A 21,006-nucleotide genomic window follows, 5' to 3' on the forward strand; every position below is an offset into this window, starting at 1 on the left:
GTAAAAGCTAGCTTAAAGGGTGAGATTTCCTAATCACGTTTATGTATCTAACATTCAAGAATCTGAATGCCCTGATACTCCAACAAATCTTCAATACCTAACTCTCACGTCTAGTGTACATCCTAAGTCTACTTCTCATACGTTAATCCTTAACACTACCTGGAAACTGCTTACTAGGTGACATTTTTAAGTACCAATGTTAAATATTAAACTCTATAATCAATAGTGTTAGTCATCAAGAAATAATATAAAGATAAGTGGAAAACACTTACTTGTTGAAGTTATAATCAAAGTTACCAGATATGAGATTGAATATTTTCTTTCCTAATCACATGCTCTGAGATTTGGGTTTTCAATGAGCCAACCACAAACGAGCTAATTGTTGGAGTGATGATAAAGAGGACCTCTTTATCAATCACTCCAACAATTTACTAATTTACTGTTGGCCTAACTCTTTATTAGAGATAGTTAAAAGAAAATCTTGACCTACACTGTTAACTTCAACTTATGTAGAATCAGCCGGAATGTCAAAGTTATATATCTCAACTCTAAATTTTTAATAGAAGGTATATAATGGCTTGATGGTTGGAGTGGTGGGGAGAATGGCTTATCAATTGATTGGTAAAAACCAAAGAATGTCAATTGACAACACATTGTTTTTCTTTACGGGTTTTTTTATTTTTTATTTTTACAAAAAGTTTAAGTGAATTGAACTCTGAGGGCTCATCAGAAACAGGGCACACTTCAAGTCTCAAAGAACGCTTACATAGGTACTTATATATTACTCATCAAAAAGGTCATTACATCGACAACGATAGTTGAACCCATAACCTTGTAGATGAGTTAACTCCTTACCAATTGAGTCAGCCTTCATTGACTTTTCTTTTAAGACAATTTTGTTTTGATCAATGGGAAAAGGAAAGATAAACAAACTAATCAACTCGTTGTATAAAGCCCCTGAGGAGTTGGCTAATAGAGTGAGAACTAATTGTGGCAGAGGAGATGTTCAAGTAGTCAATGAGTCGACATTCGTAGCCCCAAACTTAGCTATCTAATAAACACATTCATTGTCCCTCAAGGTATGGGTAAAGGAGACCGTTCAAAGAACAATGGATATCTTCCTAATGAAGTAAAGAATAGTCTCATAAGGATATAAATTAGAGTTATGAACATCTTCAATCAAATTTAGAGTTGCTTTAGAGTCAGATTTCAAAATAATATAGTTGTGACCAAGGTCCCATGCCAACTTAAGACTTTATCAAATGGATAAGAGTTATGCAAACATATTAGAAGTTGTACCACAATAACACAAACCATGAATCCAAATTCTATTAGAGTCTCTCAAGAGGGTACCAAAACCTGCATTACCTAGCTAGATTGTCAAAGAAAGAACCATTCACATTGACTTTGATATAACCATTAGTCGATGGGTGCCAACGAACATGAAGAAAGGCAAGCCGGTCCTCATGTTAAATAAATTTATAAAATACGTTAACGTGTGTATAAATGAAATATATGTATAACCATATTTAATGTTCGACAAAGTTGTATCTTAGTGAAAGCGTGGAGGTAACCTATGTGAACCAAAATCAATTAAGTCATACAAAAAATTTGTTATTTTTTCCCTCTAGAAAAATGAGCAATTTAATTTTTGGGCTCTAAAAGTTAGTGGCTACATAGTGACAAATAAGAGGGGAAGAAGGGTGGAAAGTGGATGATACTCCAGAAGGATTGTATGCTTGGAATGAAAGCACGTTTTATGTGTAGTGTAAATTGTATTCTATGGACTAGTATTATAATTAAGACCATTGTGTTGTCCTGTTTCATGACCATGTAACTTACTTTGTGGCTCTCTCACAATGTTGCATAGTTTTATTTTATGGGAGATACGGACAGCATACGCCTGCCCTTCTTGACTTGTATATTAGGGACAAATATTGTTGTATCCCAAGATTGTTTTGTTTAATCTCACTCCACCCAAAGGTTAAAAATGTTTCATCTTAAGGTTTTAACTTAATATTTTTTTAGTGAAAAAAATTCTTAGTCAAACTATTTAATTCTTCTACTATTTTGATTTTTGAGCTTTTTTATGTAATATCCGTTCTAAAGCAGAATGGAAAGTGCTACCGAACGAAATGTTTCAAGACATGTTTTCTTCTAAGATGATTAGGATAAGAGAAAATGGAAACTTATTATATAAATCTCATCAAACAAGTGCATGTATGCTAATGCTGTCAATGACTATGAAATGACTCATCCATGACCCTATGTTTATCTCCTTAAAAAAGGAAAGGAACACCCAAAAATAGAAATTACAAAGACTCTTTTTTTTGACAAAATTATTAAGACCTTTTTAATTGAATTAGTTTTGAAAAGATTCATTTTCTTATTTTAGAAAATTCTATAGAGAAATTTTCTCTATAGAATTTTCTACAAAAAAAACTCTATAGAATTTTCTTCATTGGATGCATATGAGATAATTAAGAGTTTTTTTTTAAAAGCAATAGCTAAATTGTTTTTTTTATTTAATTGATTGTTTCTTTTTATTTGAAAAATATTCAATTTTAAATGAAAGTTAGCAACAAACATCTAATTATGAGATAATTAGAATGAGTTTTTATTTTGGTGCTTCTAATTTTAGTAGTTGATTAAAAAAAAATCAGCAATAATTTTGGTAATAAGAAACTAGTAAAAGAGTACATTATGAAAGTGAATATGCAAAACTATGTAAAAGGTAATAACCGACCAATAGAAAAAAAGAATAGAAAAGCAACCAATAAAATATTGCAAAGAATATCCCATTCCCATTGGTGTATTCCTTCCATGTGCCACTAAATTCAAGAGGATCCAAAACATCCACATCCCTTTTATAACCCTACACGCTTTCTCTCAAATGATTCTCATTATTTCTACTCTATATATAAACCACGTTGATATAGTTCTACTATTACAACCATCATTCACAACAAAGAGAAATCTCAACAAAAAAAAAAAGGAAAATTTCATTTTATAAGAGTGACTAAAATACTTGATTAAGTGAGAAAAATGTCGGCCATGGTAGAGGTATGGATTGGTGAGCTAGCCAAGCTCAAAGAGAAAGTTCTAACCAACAAAACCAAATTTTCCAAATCCAAAGATGGTTTAGAAGAAGAGAAGGAAGTTGGAAGGGAAGCTCAAAAGGAGGTCATAGCTGCTCAGAGAGACACTACAACCTTATCTGAGTCAACAATATGTTTGCTTATGGATAGATTTGCGCCTTGCTAACATATGTTGTTTATTCAAATATATACGTCATTTGGTTCCTGCATAAGAAAATTTGTAATGAAATGTTATATATGCAGTGTTACTAGTATAATGTAATTAGTTGTTTAATTGCTCTTGGTTTGATTACAATTATTCAAGCAATAAACCATTTAGTTGAAATAATTTGTGCATCTCTTTTCAAACTTTCGGGTTATTAACATTTGCTCCTAATGTTAGCTTTATGAACGAACTTTTTTTTAGATGGTTTTGCAGGAAAATATCTCTCTCTCTCTCTCTCTCTCTCTCTCTCTCTCTCTCTCTCTCTCTCTCTCTCTCTCTCTCTCTCTCTCTCTCTCTCTCTCTCTCTTAATTTTTCTTTCCTTTTCTTATATCTCCTATTTCAGACTTGGCTCAAGTTCAATCCACTAATAGACTTGCTCACTAGGGAGTATGCTATGAGATTCCCAAGGAGAGCACCCAAGAGAATCCGGTAATGGTTATCAAATGTTGATTGGTTAATAACGTCGAGGACAGTCTAACAAAATCAATGATTCCGACTGGAAAACCCAATACCCTTTGATCATCGACTAACTTAATTGTTGTAGTGTTTGCAAGTATACAATCCCTTCCGAGGAGCTATCGTCTTTCTTTCTTCCACCACTTTGGCTTTCAATTTAGGTGCACTCCGGGTCATCTATCCTCACATGATTAAGTTTTTAAGTAAATATGTACTATTAATACCTTATTCAATCTTGATAAAATGAAGTTTTTAATGAACATTAATTTCTATGTATTGTTTTGAACACCTACGATCGACTATATATCGAGCAATAAGTCCTCGAAGAAGTAGCTTAGGTTGTGACATCAAAGAAGTTATACTTAGGAAGTTCATATTTAAACCCCTTGCTACAAATATTTCTTGTCTTTAAAAAAACTTCAAATAAAAAAAATAACATGAAAATTTTTGAACAAAGTTTAATGTCCAAAGCAAAAATGGTTATTGAAACTTTCCTTCTTCATCTTTAAGACATGTAATTAGTGACATTAAAAAGTGTTCATAACAATCCTTATGTAATTTAAGTTCACATGCATTGATAATTTGAAGCTCGCAAATAATGATGAGAAAGACAACAAAGTCCAAACAAATTGCTAAAGGAGATTCCTGAATTATAAGGTTATTATGATTTCCAACGCGGTTTATTGACACATTATATGCCCCATTTTACACGTTAAGGTCAAACTAGATGATGACTTCATTGTTTTCAAAGGAAAGGAAAAGAAAAATAGTGACTAGATAAAATTTAGGCTTTACTAAATAGGAATAATTTATCCTTTTGAAATTATGGTCAAATTTTGCTAGACTTCGCATCCATACAAAAGTTACTATTTGTGACTTCACAATTTTTACGTCTAAAAGTGTGTATATCTGGACGCTAAAAATTGCCTCCAAACGCCGATCCAAACACATGCTTAGTGTTTAATTCAAGTATTGACTTTATTAGTTATATAAGTAATATTATACAAATTAATCTTGATCTCTAGATGGTTAGAGAAATAATTAGAGAAGTAAAATAATTATTTATTAGGCTTAGTGATAAAATTGACTAAGTAAGTTGATGCTAAGCACAACAAGTCAACAACCACCGTTGACCAATGAGTTTGGTTAAAATTCAGCTCAGTACCCGTTCCTGATTGATGAGTCAATTCTGAGCTTAGCTCTGCCCTCTAAAATATCTATCTATATCATCCTTTTTTTTCATTTAAAGAGTATCTATTTATTCTAGAAGATAAAGATAATTGTCAAATGGGAAATGAATAAAGAGATTAGAAAGGTAAAATAAATAAAGGCTTCGAACTTTCTCAAACTCTGAGACACATTAATGAAGTCAAGAAATTGAAAATGTGGGTGAAAATGAATTATTTTGCTCAATAAGTGAGGATATGAAAACTTTTAGAAAAATGTTAACTTATGTTTAAGGGTACAAGATAAGGATCCAAAAATAGAATTAAAAAATAAATATTGCATTGAATTTTTAAGATTATGAATGCATAATTTCCAAGATTAAATTTCTACATATAGTTTCTTATCTTAAGCCCTTAGGGTACAAGTTAGCATGAACCAAACTTTTATTATGAAGAATTTATCTCATAATTTATACAAACTTTATCATGACCATATCTCTAATTACAATGTATATCTTGTAAACATTATTGGTATCCCTACTTCTTAGCTCAAAAGCTTGGAAATTGCTAGATATTATTATATTTAATGGTAAAGTGTCCTGGTTCAGCAAGATATTTGACAACCCTATAAAATATCATGTTCTTCACAAGATAAAGATATTTACATTCCTACATCAGATATGAGTATCTTTATGGAGAAAATGACTAAATGGACCACTTATAATAAAAGAGAGAGAAAACAAAACAAGCAATTTGTTTTTCTTAACACTTTAAAGATATTTTTGCAAACATTTAAACAACTTTTTGAAAAAAATCAAAAATCTTCATTTGATCATATTAAAGATGACAAAAAAGAAAAGTCTTTTCTCTCTTCTACATCTTTCAATGTTTCTGTACATTAGAATTTTGTAAAAAAAATACAAATAAAGAGCAATTTTTAATGCAAAATTAAATATTTGGGGTTCCACCTATTAAAACTATGGTCAAAATTTTTTGAACCCTCATTGAGCTAATTCACCTCTATATGTGAAATGTGAATTCATGAACTCTTCTATGAACTTTACATAAATGCTACGATTCTTTATACATTAATTGGAGAAAAATTCATGAAGTACTTGCATCTCCATTGGTTGTTGAAGTAATCTCAGACTTATCATTAACAATAGAAGGATCCCATTTTTCCCATTCAATAACCTCTCTACCATATCGAAGAGCTTCATCGATCGTATCAGGTTCTAATCCAGTAACCAAAGAAACAAATAGAGTTCTTTCGGTATACGAATGAAACAATCTCTTAAACTTGATAGCAATGTATTGAAAAGCACTTTGAGCTAATGAAGGCATAGTTCCATTGTTACCACATTTTTTGTGATTGTTACTTATAACCGGATTGAATTCACAAAACCAGTCACACCTTGTTAATGGAACATGTTCGATCTTTTCCTCAAGAAGATCGAATTTGGTGAGTATTAAAACAAATTTCTTCTTCTTGAAATTTGGATGAGCAATGATGTTTTCAAATAGGTTTTTTGCTGCCAACATTTTGTTTGTAGCAACTCCTTTACTGTCTATAATGTACTCATCGTAGTCGGTTAAGGAGACGGAGAACAAAATAACATCGGTGTCTTCAAACATCTCCAACCACTTGCAGTTTTCTCCAAGGATTTTTGGATGTACTCTAATGAGTTGGTATCTGTTAGGGAACATAAAGTAGGGTTAGGGTAAGAAAGCTTTTAGAACAGGAAACCCGACTCTAAAACAATAGATAAATAAACGCGCACAAAAAATACAAACGATTAATCATGAAGTACGGCTAATTGTGTGCCTAACTTATAGTAGCATAGTGCATAGGGAAGGTCGCTCGAGTACAGGGGTACTACTATATAAACTGGACCATAGTACTTAAACTCGAGTTGTACTATGTAAACCTTAAACTTTCGATGATACTAGCAAGGTACTATAGCCGCTCTGAAACAACTTTTGCCAAATTATTCCATTATTAGCAAACTTTCACTTTGAACAAAAATAGGTTTTAATGCAGCACTTAGAAACTGAAATTTTATTTCTACTTGGAATTACTATTATGTGAAAAATTACTTGAAACTACAAAGCTGACCTGAGAGAAGAATCATGTTGATATTCAGGATGCAAAGACTCCTCTCTGCTTGACTTAGGAAATGAAAATTCCATTGATGTGAGGCTGTTGGATAATGATATCCCCTCAGCATATAATATGTCCATATCAGATGGTTCATAATCTATCTTGGAAATCTCAATAGCCTACATTCACATAGATATTTAGATTAGTATTCCTTGATTTTATACACCTGCCACATTCATGACAGAATAATACTATAACAATAAAGTATTGAAAATACACATCCACTGTTGACACAGTAAACTTGTTCCTTAGATTAGATAAGCATAAATTCAATAAGTTCACAAAATCTTTAACAAATTCTACTGAATTGATTTTGATATTCTTGAGCCAAAAGGGTATCAATGATCTGAAATAATCATATTCTTACCCTGTCTAGAAAATAGTTAGCACTTCTTGGCAACATTTTTAGTTCATTTCTCCTGTTGTATGTCGCCTGAATCGCCTCATCTCTCCACAAATCCTCCACCATTGGCCCATATTCGCGCATAGCAGCTGGAAATATTGCATCCATGTTACCTGACAAAATGCATTTAAGTAACCAATCTGAGAAACTCTTCAGTCTTGGACCAATTGAATAGGGTGTTGTATCAACGTTTTCACCGGAATTCCCTGCTGCACAAGTCATACAATATTTAATCAGTAAACTAAATAATCACAAAACTGAAGGTAACGATATTTCTATTATCATTAAATTCACAGTACACAAAGGTTCTAACAAAGTTATGAGTAGTGAATAATTAGGCAGAAGTATTAGGGCTTATTTGAACTTATTTGACATAAGCACTTGTGAGATTGCTTAGGAAAAAAGCTTACCAGATGATGAGGACTCATCAGAAGGCAATCTTTTCCTATTCTCTAGTAAATATTCTTCTTCGAAATCCTCGCGCCCCTCTAGCAGTATACCAAGGTAGGTAAACAGGTTGCTTTGAATCACCAATTTGATATTTTGAAGCTCATTTTCAGAGAAAGGAGCATTATACAACAGCTTGGCCTAAGACAAAATATTCAATCTTTAGTAATCCAAAATGAATGTATGAACTGAAGAGGAAAGAAATTCTCAAAAAGCAACGAAACCAACCTGTTTAAATATAGTACATGCTCCAGAATTTACACAACCAACAAGTAGAAATTTTTGAAGTGTCTTGTGATGAAGGCTTGATTTGTTAGCTGATTCACCTTCATCGTTAAGAGTCATAGATTTTGAAGGAACCGGCAGTGACAGAATAGCACAAGCAACCTTCGTTTGAGCCTGAAGAAAGAAATTTGTTAGAACAGCACCCCCGGTTCAAAAGAAAACAGATACAAAACACACAAACGAAGAAGACACGATATTTCATCACGGAGTTTGGCCAATTGTGCCTACGTCTCCTACTGCAGAGCGGCTACAGTGCCTTTCTATAAATCAAGCTTAGAGTTTACGAAGTACAACTTGTATTCAAATACTACGGTCTATAACTAATGATGACTCATTGTTACGATAAAAAACCAAACAAAAAGTTGCATCACAAAAAATGATCACCTTGCCCCATATGCATCCCCTATCTTTCTTTTGCCCCTCTTCGCGGTATGATCCATCAGGATTCACCCAAAAGTTAGGAGTTCCTTCACATGGCACTCTTGCCATCTGCAAACAACCAATGTTACATTAGCTTTATTGGTTAAACTTTTAACAGTCTTAAGTAGAATGAAAAATAAAAGGACAGTGTATAACACAAAAACCTTTAGTACGAACAGCTCTTTTTTTGTAATCTCGCGATCATTTATGGTGATGTTTGTGTTTCCATTGCTTGCGTTTCTCTGCAAGCGACCGCCAACGTTCAACTGGGGGCTGATAATTTCACAAGGTGGTTGACCTTCCTGTATAATCAAGTATTACAACAGCATTAGGATAAACATATTAATTAAGCTCTTATTCAACTAGAGGATTAAGTTGAGTTTTGATTTTTCACCTTTCCCCAAAATCCAGAAGCTTTGTCATACCAATAAGATCCTGGTTTAAGCTCTTTAGGTGGATTTTTACAGTTAAGCAACACCATAAGCTCTTCTCTATTAAGTGGATGCAAGTTAACTTGAACAAGACGAGGCGGAATTTGATTAGCTTCACAAAACCTTTCATCCTTCATAACTTGATCAACAATAGTCTCAGACAACAACTGTTTCATCATCCTAGAACATTTTCCAAGATTCCTTCTCTTATTCTCATCAATTCCATAACCAATGCAACCAACACATTTCCTTCCTTCGGGCATAGATCCCATTGCTCTTATCACACAGTTTCTACAATACTTTGCACTGCAAACAATACAAACCTCTTTCTCAGTTAAACCATTCCCTTTAAGACACTTATAACAAGACCCTTTCTTTCCTGGTCTAATTGCATGTGGCTTCAATGGTACACTTCCACTATCAAAATACTCGTCACTTTCGGTTTGTACCATGTAATTCGATTCAGGGTCGCGGAATGTTACCGCAGACGGATTCTTAACATGTTTTGCTCTAACTACTACTTCTTCATCTTCACTTATTGAACATATCTCACAAGAGGGAGAACTAAAACCCGAACGCGAACCTGAGCCTGATTCTATTGTATCAGAGTTTGTTGGAACATCATCAACAACATTCTCATTCTCATTGACATCAACATTAACATCAACTTTTGATGTTACAATTTCAACTACATGATGAGATTCTAAATTTGGATAAACAGTAGAATCTGAAATGGTTTTTTTATGTTTATGCTTAACTTTGTGATGAACTTTACCAAGTGGTTGAATAACAGGTACATTGAAATCATGAGAAAGAGAAGAAGCTATGGATGCAACAGGAACTTGATCAATCTTGAAAATAGGAATTTCTGGTATTGAATGATCAAGAGGAGGACCATTGTATACAACAGCAAAAGAATATTCATAGTTACTACTAAAACTATCTTCTGTTTCCATTGAAGGAACAGAAAAAGTTCTTAGTTTTCTTAGAAAAGAAACCATTTCATGTGAAGAATAGAAACAAAGATGGAAGAGGAAATTGTTGAGGAGTGTATAGTATGTAAGGTTGACCAAAATGGATGAGTTTAGAGAAAAATAAGGTACTTGTTTAAGTAGTTGGACGTGTTCCAAACGTTTGACTTTGAAGGGAAACTAGGAGGAAAATGTGGAGTATACTATGAGTGTGGCTAAGAATGTTTCAAAGGAACCACCGTGTTATTTCACTTTCAGGTTGAAATAAATGGTGGGACAATAGATACATGTGCTAGAATAGATCCATTCCAAAACGTGTTCTAGGTAGCTTTTAAAGTGTTCTTTATCGGAAGAATTGACAAATACTACGTAAAACTCATTCGCGTATTTGTAAGGTTTAAGATGCAAATCGAGTAAAGATGTTTAACTTAACATATCAATATTATCACTTGAATTTATTTACTTTGGTCATGCAGATTTTTTTTTGTGATTTGTAACTATGTTAAGAGTTGGGTGTTACACAATCAAATACTTAGTCAAAATATTAAACTATTTTTTTTCTGAAATAATTAAAATTTTGATAATTATTTTATGTGAGGGAAAATCATGTCTATAAGTCAAGAATGGACTAGTTTTTTTTCTTTCTTGATTTTGTTTCAGAATAAACAAAAGGAAATACCAAGTCATGCTTGGTATATTGTTTTTGTAAAAAAAAAAAAAAAAGTCATGCTTGGTATATAACTCATTAATACTATTAGAGTTCTCATAATATATAACTCAAGCCTTGTTTTTTAATAAACAACTTAATTTACAATTTATAGCATAAGCATTTATCATAATATAAGTTTTTTTAAAATAATCGTATAAAGATGTAAATTGTTTTCATAATCTATCTTGAGAGCTTATGAAAATAACCTGAAAACAACTTGTTAAGATGTCATAAACTATTTTCATAAGGTCTTACAAAGAGTCTCACAAATGATTTTGAGGGTAGATAAGCTCAAATAAGTCAAATTTAATAGGCCATCAATAGACATAATACTGATTTTGGAGAATTTTTTTTTAAGGAAGATTTAGAAGAATTATTTGATACTAGAGTTCCGTTGATATTGATAATAAAATTAATTCAAAATTAAAATTTATATCAATTTTAAAATAATTAAATATAAAAAGGAAAATGACAATATAACATTAAATGGTTAAATGTTAGATATTATATCTAGTTTTTCTTCAAAAAAAAGATATTATATCTAGTTCAAACCATGGTTCAAGGTGTTGTGGGGGTTTAGTCTCTCCGGTCAGACTCAACCTTAGTTGGTTATTTATTAGTCACTTTAGAGGGTAATTTTAAAAACATTTTACCATATTGTACCAAAAACAAATAAAAAAAAACAAAAATTTACCAAAGTGAATACTAAAAATAAATAAAACATATCCTTTCAAAAAAAAAGTATGTAGAAATTGAACAACTTGCAATATATTTAACTATTTGTATAGACAACATTTAGGTGAGTTGGATTTCGATAACTCATCAAGTTAATGCAAGCTTTAAAGTTCAATGAACGTTTACAAATATACTTAATAGATCATCCATCAAAGAAATATGTGTTATTTAACTTTCATTCAAACAAGTTTTACTAAAAGATATTTCATACTATTTCCACTCATATTCCTAAATATAGAACTCAAACGAAATAACAAAAATAAAAAAGGCGATAATGATATTACATTTTTAAACAATTTTTTGAAGTTTGGTAATAAAGTTTGCTTCTTTATTGGGAAATTTAGAAAGGTTATTTTCTATATTGGGTTGTTTGCTCAGAAAGGTTATTTTCATATCATATCATGTTGATGTTTGTCTAGAAAGGTTATTTATTTATTTATAGGCTTAAATACCTTTTAGTATTTCCCAAAAAAGAAAGGCTATTTTCTGTTTTGGTTTGAAAACCATGAAAATTCAATATAACCGTGTTAAATTATACGCAGACGGCACCATAGCAAAGTTGTCAATTGTCAAAGGGAGAGGTGAAATTGTGAGCAAAATTGTCTCGTAGCTACGTCAAAGAGTAAGCAATGGCGAATGATATTGAAAGAAGGTGACATAATATACTATCCCTTAGTATTTATTTATGGCAAATTTCATATACTACTATTTTGTATGATATTGATATTGATAAGACAAAGTTGACTTGGAATTTTGTGGACATGTTACGCATTGGTGGGTTACTTTTGCACCAATGATCCAAACACAATAATAATTGAGGTTAGTTTTGACCAAGACATGGTTGGCTAATTATTGCTGCAACACTAATTCTACTATTCTTAACTTTTAGACTGATTCAATTTCTCTCTCAAAACAAAACAAGAGAGACTGATTCTCATCCACCATAGTCTTGCAATTCATTATTGTTGTAATTTCATTTAAAATTTTAATTATCTTTTAAAAAAATATTTATCAAATATGATGGAGCAAACATCTACGTACCTATAGCATGGATTAGAAGTCTCTTTATTTAATTGACACTTTCATTCGAAGATATATAGGGCTGAAGATCCTCTATATATTTTTCAACAAAAAGAAAAACTCAAATTATTAGGGAGATAGATATATAAGAGATTTATGGGACTCATTTAAAAACTATTTTTAAATATGAATCTCATCTTATTCTTTTTTGTGTTTAATTTCTATTAATTCGGCTCTTTATTTATCAAAAAAAACTGAGAGGATCTCAACTCAACACATAGCCCAGAACCTTATACTAAAATCAATCAAATTGATTGTAACTACCGCCAAAGACATGTTGATACCACAATCCTTATTCTCATCGGAGTCAATTACTTCTCGTATGCAGATTAAAGTTTATTTAATTACTATCTTTTATTTAATATTTAAGTTTATTTTAATTAAATTTAATATATTTTTATTTCCTTCTAGAACTATTTTACTTCAATTGCAAGTTATTTTATTTTAGGAACAAATATTTGTTAGATGGAGTCTTGGAGCAAAAGAAAGGGAAATTGGAGCTGATTCATGCCAAAAATATGAAGATCTCATACAAAAATATCTTGTGCAAAGAATTTGAAGATCTTGTACAAAAATATAACAAGTGGCGCGCCTTTTGCCCTTTTGCTGCTTTTGCTTCTTCGACAAAGCTGCCTATTTTAGTATTTCTGACCTAGAGCCCATGGTTTCTTGTGGAACCCTTTAGTGATTTAAATCTTGGGGCTCAAGTCAATGTTAGACTATAAATAGAGCAGCCATCTAGTTTGTAAAACCATCTTTTGTTCTTGGAATAAAAGTTCACCTTTATTTTATTGTTATTTACTTTTATGTTCTTCTTATTCTTCTTCTCTTCTATGTCTACAATGAACGTGAGTGAGTAGACTCTTCTTGTCTTGGGATTGTTGGATAAGTCTAATGACATAATCCTAATCAAACCAAACCATAAACCCTAATTTTATATAAATCTACTTTCTAATCTAATTTCACCGTTTTTATAATGAATTAACAAATACCAAACTCATAAAGCGACAGTGGAGGGTTAGTGTTTGTTAATTCATCATCACAAATATAAATTCATAAAACGACAACAGAGTTTTGATATTGGAACAAGTGAAATTAGACAAGGATTGCGAAACATGAGAATAGTCTAGCAAACCTTGAGACACATAAAGTTTCGTTCTTCAAGGATTCCAATAGCAATCAACCATGAGAATAAGCGTGGTTGCTAGAGGAACAAACTCAATGACTTCGAGAGAAGCTTTGATACGCTTAAGAGAAACTTGTCTTTAGAAAGTTGGTCCAATATAAAGTTTTGGTTTAGGGTTTGTTTTGTGAACGATTTGTCATCTAGATGAACCAATAATCCCAAGGCGCTTTTATTTTTTATTATTTTCTTTTAATTAAAAATCCAAACTTTATAACCCAAAACTCTTTTCTAATCATTGCTGAAAGTTAATTGAATTCCTAACTCCCTGTCAGAACAGTATCTTTTATTAGTACATCGGAAAACCGTGCACTTGCGGATTTATCTCATCAAGTTTTTGGCGCCGTTGCCGAGGAGTTATTGTAATTTGATTAACTTTTTAATAGTGGTTAGACTAAAAAAATATAATATATATATATATATAAAATAAAAATATAAAAAATATATATATAAGAGATTTGTGGGACTCATTTAAAAAGAAAAACTCAAATTATTAGGGATATATATATATATATATATATATATATATATATATATATAGATATGAGATTTGTGGGACTCATTTAAAAACTATTTTTAAATATGTATCTCATCTTATTCTCTTTTGTGTTTAATTTCTATTAATCTGGCTCTTTATTTATAAAAAAAAATGAGAGGATCTCAACTCAACACATAGCCCGGAACCTTATACTAAAATCAATCAAATTGATTGTAACCACCGCCAAAGACATGTTGATACCACAATCCTTATTCTCATCCGAGTCAATTACTTCTCGTATGTATGGAAATGCTAATCCAACTATAGTAGTTTGATATTGTAGAACAAACTTACTAGTCTACAAGGCCAGTCCTAGGCATTGGCCAATGGTGCAATGGCCTAGGGCCCATGACAAATTTTGTAGGGCGGAGATGTATATAGTAAAGCTTCATTTTATGGGGGTGTATATTGTAAAACGTATAAAAAGGCTCCAACAAACTTAAGCCCAACAACTCCGTGCTTTTATATAGGCCTTTACTTTTTCCACCCTATCACCTTCTCGTGCGTCCTATGTTTTTTACGAAAATGCCCATGTGATTTTCAGATTTTTAGAATCTAAATTGAGTTTTTCCTTTGTTATAGGGTGAAAAAGAATGAGTTTACCACCAATTCGGATTTTATAATCCGAAAAACTCAAAAAATAGCTGGCGTTCCTTACTTTTTTCGGATTATAGAATCCGAACACCCCCTAAACACCATTATTCAGGGAAAAATAGTTCGCATTATATAATTCGAACTGTATTAGCACAAATTTTGAGTCTGTTTGTAACATGGATAACCAGTTTAAGGACAATATTAATCTTCCTAACTCTCATCATTTTGTTTTAGGTCATTGTTAGCAGTTCTTAGTAAAAAAAATTGGTTTTTGAGCTACTTGATCAGATTGCTATGAAACTTCCCTAGAAAATAAAAAAAAAAAAAAAATCAAGGATCAAGACATCCATGGGATTCCGCTCCTCAAAATTCAAAATTCCATCATTTAGACCCATTTTAAATTTTTCATATTCTCAGAAAAATTCGAAAAAATTTGCATTAGTTTTATTTGATTTTTTGAATATTTTGTGGTATTTTTATGATTTTATTTGACAAATTTTTATCATTTTTTTTACTTTGTTTTTTAATTATTATTAATACTGAAATTCAAAACTGCTGAAATGCGAGAGATTCTGATTGCTAATTATACATAAGTATATTTTAAATTATAAAATCAGAACTTAGTTTTGATGTGTTCGGATTTTAGAATCCGAAATCCCATGGGAATTTTTGTAAAATATATAGGGCAAGTGAGAAGTAGATACGATGGGAAAAGTAAAACCCTATATATTATTGTAAGACTTTCTTCAAAAAAAAAATTGTAAGACTATTTCAAAAGGCCCAAACCCTAACAGAATTAAGCCCAACTGACCTTCAAAAAAAAAACTGAATTTATTTTATAACCCTACTCACTTCTTGCGCCTTCTTATTGATCATTTTTACCGTTTAGATTTTATAATTCGAAGCTTATTTGTTGTATTTAGATTTTATAATCTGAATTGTGATTACCTAGTTTTTTCAAAACAGTTACATAAACTATTACAATGACATAAATGAAAATGACAATTTAATGAGAGATAATACAAATTGTCAAGAATTGAACACATTTTATTATTTGATCAAACATAATATTTATTACAGCAAATTATTTAAACAATAACTTATAATAACTAACTATTTTTTTTTTTTTTTATGGGTTAATAGTGCTTTACCCCCTGTAATATAGGTTATTTCCGGTTTTTCCCTGTAATTTTTTTTTATTTACCTCTCTGTAAAAAAAATTATTTTGGAATACCCCCTAATAGGTCATTCAAAAACCAACTTTTATTTTTTGCAGAAATTTTCGTTTTTGAATGACCTAATAGGGGGGGTATTCCAAAACAATTTTTTTTTACAGGGGTAAATCAAAAAAAAAAATTTACAGGGGAAAACCGGAAATGACCTATATTATAGGGGGTAAAACACCATTAACCATTTTTTTATTCCTTAAAAAAAAACTAGTTTTTTTATTGTTGTTTATATGGCAACTACTTTTGTGAAAAATAGATTTGAGAAATCGAAGACATTTCAAATGATTTTGCATCTTAAAATGCTCGAAGAAATTGCAATCTTATGACGTTTCGATAAAATCGAAGCTTCTTTTTTTGTTGATATTTTATAAAACAATTGTAGATTCACAATGGTGATCTATATGTCCAAGTTTTATTAGGGCAAGTTTATTTAGATATGTTTGATATCTATATTTCATTTTACTTAGCTTTGTTGCCTGTTTGGTTTGCTCTGGCCCCCAACTTTTTTTGTTTCACATTCATCGTTTATCAGAAGAAAAAAATTATGAAATATTATTTAAGGGGTTCTTTTCTCAAACTTGGTCTAAGGTTTATAAAATGATAGGAACAACCCTGCTAGAGTAACATAAAATTATTACCATCAAACAAAATTTTGAGAGTATAAAATTATAGAATTTTCTGAGAGGAAAATTACACAGTTATATATCCAACATTTTCAAGTTATATAATTGCTCTATACATATTCATATTTTGAAATTGTTCAATACTTTCTAATTTTTAACCGTAGAAAAATAAATTGGGTATATGTGACAACAAACAAACATTCAATAACGAAGATTGTTGTTTACACTGAATGATTTGCTATCACATATTTGTAAATGACCAAAATACTATCAACGATAATTAACTACTGTTCGTTTTAAAAGAGAAAATTAAGCCGTGAACTGCAATTGAGGTCATTTCAATGGACAAAATTACACATGTATTCAATGATGTCTCACCCAAATAGATAATTGCGAGAAATTATTTTTTAGGCTAAAATATGGTTTTAGTCCTGCATATATGCCTCGTTTTGGTTTTAGTCCCTGTAAAAAAAAATTTGTTTTTTGTCCTTACAAAATTTTTTGTTTTTGAAAATAGTCCATTCCAGAGACTATTTTAAAAGACAAAAAATTTTGCAGGGACCTTTTTAAAAAACAAAATATTTTGCATGGACCAAAAAGTACAAAATGGATTCAGTATGTGCCACGTATGCAAATCATCACAAAAATGGGGTCAGAGACTATTTTAAAAAAGAAAAAATTTGCAGGGACCAAAAATTATTTTTTTACATGGATTAAAACCAAAACGAGACATATTTGCAGGGACTAAAACCATATTTTAGCTTATTTTTTAAAGTGGAATAAAAAATTGAAATGAGTGGATAAATCAAACAAAAAAAAGGAAATTGTCTGGCCATTGGCCCGCATAGCCATAGTGGTTATGTTTGATTTGATATTTTTTTTAAAAAAATTATGACCCTTCTTCATTCTCGTTTGTCCTCTGCTTTCTCAATTTTAACTTTGTTTGGCTTTTATAATCCGAAGCGTATTTTAGGTTTTTCGGTTATAAAATATAAAATGTATCCTTTTCCTTTCGAATCCCTTTGGCAATTAACCTTTTTTTGTTGGAAAAATAACCACTGCGAATTATAGAATCCCAACTTCTTATTTTAGATTCATCTTTTTACAAATTTGAACCAATAACATAACAATATGCAGATTCATCTTATTATAAATTTGAACCAATAACATAACAACATGCAGATTCATCTTTTTACCATGATCATAACACATGATGATACAATGCATACCTAACTTATACAAATGACATAATTTAAAATTGGCAAGACAATCTACTAATTCAACACAATATTACTATCCATTTAGATTAATATCGTCAACTGATTAAGATACATACACACATGGGAGAAATCTTATAATATCATTATTACAAATAGCTGCTACAAACATGAACTACAAACATGTTTGGTGACTAAAACTAAATTTGTAATATAAGAAGATGGACGACAAACTACATAACTACATAGCGAGGAAGTGCTTCAATTGACGACAAACAACCCTACTACATTGTTCACTTCGTACTACCTCATTTAAGAAAACGAACGAATGAGAACAACCCTAGATCCAAAGTGAACTGAAATACAAGATGATGGAAGACAATCTCGTGCTCGCCTGCCCGCTTTTTCTACTGTGCAAATTTATGTTTATAGATGATCATGTTTCTTTGTATAAATTAATATAATAGTATGTCATACACAAATAATTTTTGGAAAATGTTAACTTGTGCCCTTGAGGCACAAGTTTAGAAGCCAAATGTAGAAATATTGTATTGGAATGCGTGCATTAAATTTAATCTTTAATGTTTTAATGAATTGAATGCACAAAGTTTAAGAAAATATTTTTTTTTTTTGATTTCTTAACATGTGCCCTAAGGGCACAAGTTAACACTACCCATAATTTTTTTATTAGATTCCCGTTTCTCAATCATAGCGTAGAATATAATCAATAACCTAATTAATTTGTACTGTTTCTAGGAAAAGAATAGTTTTTTTTTTTTGAAGAAAGGAAAAGAATAGTTAAAACTGAAAAAATTAGACATGATTTAAGCGGGAAAATCATTTCATTAATCAATGATATTATTAATAACATTTGAAAGTCACATGTAATCATAGTTTTTTGTTTTTGTTTTTGAAATGAACATATAAAGTTAAAAACATTTGAAAGTCACATGTAATCCAATTTCATCTGACCAGCTACACACGAACCCGTACTCTTTAGCTGTTTACTCATATTCGAAAAGAGATCATGACAACACATGCATATCAAATTCCACAATTATAGTAATTAACAAATTTTCCCCACCTTGCAAACTGTACTGAATTCACGCATGACATGAGGGAAGGGACCGATTCCCTCTCGATAATAATACAATTACAATCATGTCTATGAAAATTGCTGTTGACACATTAGAGAAGGTTGGGACACACATGTAAAATACGTTTTTACCCCCTCGGCAGTTAACTGCTGAGGAATTAAAAATCCGGCTGCAGTTAATTGCCGAGGAATTCCTCGGTGGTTAATTGCCGAGGATCTTCTGCTACAAGTCTGGCAGAAGCTCTCTCATCTCCATTATTCATCACATCTTCAAAAAAAATTTCTCAAATCTCTCTCACAAATCTCTCTAAAAAACCCAACCAAATCCAACCAAATTTATTCAACAAAATCACAAGTAAGTAATTATAATGCTATTAACTTAAATTTTAGTTGTTATAAATGTTTTTATTTTTTAGTTTTTGAGTATATTTATTTTATCTCTCAAAAAAAAAGAGTATATTTATTTTATTTTAGTTTTTGAGTAGATTTACATAGTATAATTCATTTTTAGAGTAAAATGTTTGTATGATGTTTATGTTATAGTTTAAAGTTTATTGGTTATATTTTAATTTGGTGTTTTAAATTAATTTTTTATTTTAGTTTTTAATTAGATTTACATGTTATAAATCATTTTTAGATTAGATGTTAGTTGATTAATTTTGTTAAAATGTTTGCATGATGATTATGTTATAATTTAAAAATTTTAGGGTTATTTTTTAATTTGGTGTTTTATATTTTTAATTTTATTTTAGCAAGACTATATGATTTATTTTAAGAGTAAATATAATTTGAATAATTTTGCTATATTTTACGTTAATTTTTTTTTTAGACAATTACATTTTAGGGTTATTTTTATGATTTTTAGAGTCTATGTATAATTTGCAATGTTTGAATGAGTTTTTCATTGATTCTTTTAAATTTCTATGTGTGTAGATTTGAAACAATGGCCGGATGGATCGACGTTCATGCAACATTCAACGGCGGAGAAACTCATAGGTTGAAGGTTCGGTGCCTTGATGTAGCGTTAAGACGTCTCAAGGATCAACTGAATGAATTCTACCAAGGAGTCAACCCCAGAGACACAAGGAGGGTGCAAAATATTCTGTATAAACGTCCAAAGCTCGACGAGGGGAGCGTATCATTCACTTGGGTGGAGTTAAAGAACGACGAAAACGTGACGAGCATGTTTTGGGAGCACACCAAGTTCCAGTGGATCGATATGCGGGTGACGTTGCTGAGATCAACTGAAGATATCATCAACAGCTTGATTCTACCAGAAGATCGTCATTAGTTAGGGTAAGGTGCATTCAAACTACAACATTTGTCTCACCTCTGAAATGAGGTAATTCAAACTTGCCAAACAGCGAGGACTCAAGCATTTCGCTCACTATTCATGTTTTTCCTTTGAAAAGATTAAATTCTTGTTAGGCTGGTTTAGATGAAGGTATTAGGTGTCAAGGAATGGACCTCATTTCGGTGGCACTTGAATACCTTCATCTAAATCAAGCCTGACAAAAATTTATTCTTTTCAAAGGAAAGCATGAATGCCGAGCGAAATGCTTGAGTCCTCGCCGTTTGGCAAGTTTGAATTTACCCCATTTCAGAGGTAAGACAGTTGTTGTAGTTGGAATGCCCCATTTATGTAATGTAACGAAACCTGTATCGCAATATTTATTGTAATATTTATTCGAATTCACGCTATCGCAAAATTTATTCGAATTCACTCTATCGCAATATTTTAAATAACATAAAATAATTTTTAAAGAATTCGTAATAATTTTCTAACACAATTCTATTCTAAACAAAATAAAATAAAAAACTCGGCAGTCAAGTGCCGAGGAATACCTCGGCAGTTTACTGCCGCCGATTTCATCATTTCCTCGGCAGTTAACTGCCGAGTCGTCCTGAAGCCAGAATTTCTAGAACCTGTTGAAGGCAGAACCTGTTACATGTGTTTT

The 21,006-nt window shown here is 31.1% G+C and overlaps 1 protein-coding gene across 2 annotated transcripts; it reads right to left on the bottom strand.

The window, feature by feature from the left end:
- Positions 1–5,794: 5,794 nt before the first annotated feature.
- LOC146953469 (extra-large guanine nucleotide-binding protein 1-like) lies at positions 5,795–10,153 on the bottom strand. 2 transcript variants are annotated; one of them, XM_085709948.1, is made up of 8 exons: positions 9,037–10,153; positions 8,807–8,944; positions 8,607–8,711; positions 8,166–8,336; positions 7,901–8,078; positions 7,455–7,696; positions 7,043–7,206; positions 5,795–6,619 (listed from the first exon to the last, which is right to left on the bottom strand). In XM_085709948.1, exons 1-8 carry the CDS (start codon positions 10,072–10,074, stop codon positions 6,031–6,033), a joined length of 2,625 nt encoding a protein of 874 aa, XP_085566074.1. In that variant the 5' UTR covers positions 10,075–10,153; the 3' UTR covers positions 5,795–6,030. The 2 variants fall into 2 exon arrangements, with proteins under 2 accessions (XP_085566074.1, XP_085566067.1); XM_085709941.1 differs by having other exon boundaries at positions 7,455–7,699.
- Positions 10,154–21,006: the final 10,853 nt, after the last annotated feature.

The sequence above is a fragment of the Medicago sativa genome, chromosome 1 (assembly GCF_051527215.1).
Source record: "Medicago sativa cultivar Bolivia chromosome 1, Bolivia_mono, whole genome shotgun sequence".
Taxonomy (NCBI): domain Eukaryota; kingdom Viridiplantae; phylum Streptophyta; class Magnoliopsida; order Fabales; family Fabaceae; genus Medicago; species Medicago sativa.

Bases quoted from the DNA above. Each gene is read 5' to 3' on its own strand.
- LOC146953469 (XM_085709941.1), bottom strand. From the start codon at position 10,074: ATGGTTTCTTTTCTAAGAAAACTAAGAACTTTTTCTGTTCCTTCAATG. The intron at 8,079-8,165 runs GTTGGTTTCGTT...ATTTTGTCTTAG, and splicing joins CATGTACTATATTTAAACAG to GCCAAGCTGTTGTATAATGC. The intron at 6,620-7,042 runs GTCAGCTTTGTA...GTTCCCTAACAG, and splicing joins CAACATGATTCTTCTCTCAG to ATACCAACTCATTAGAGTAC.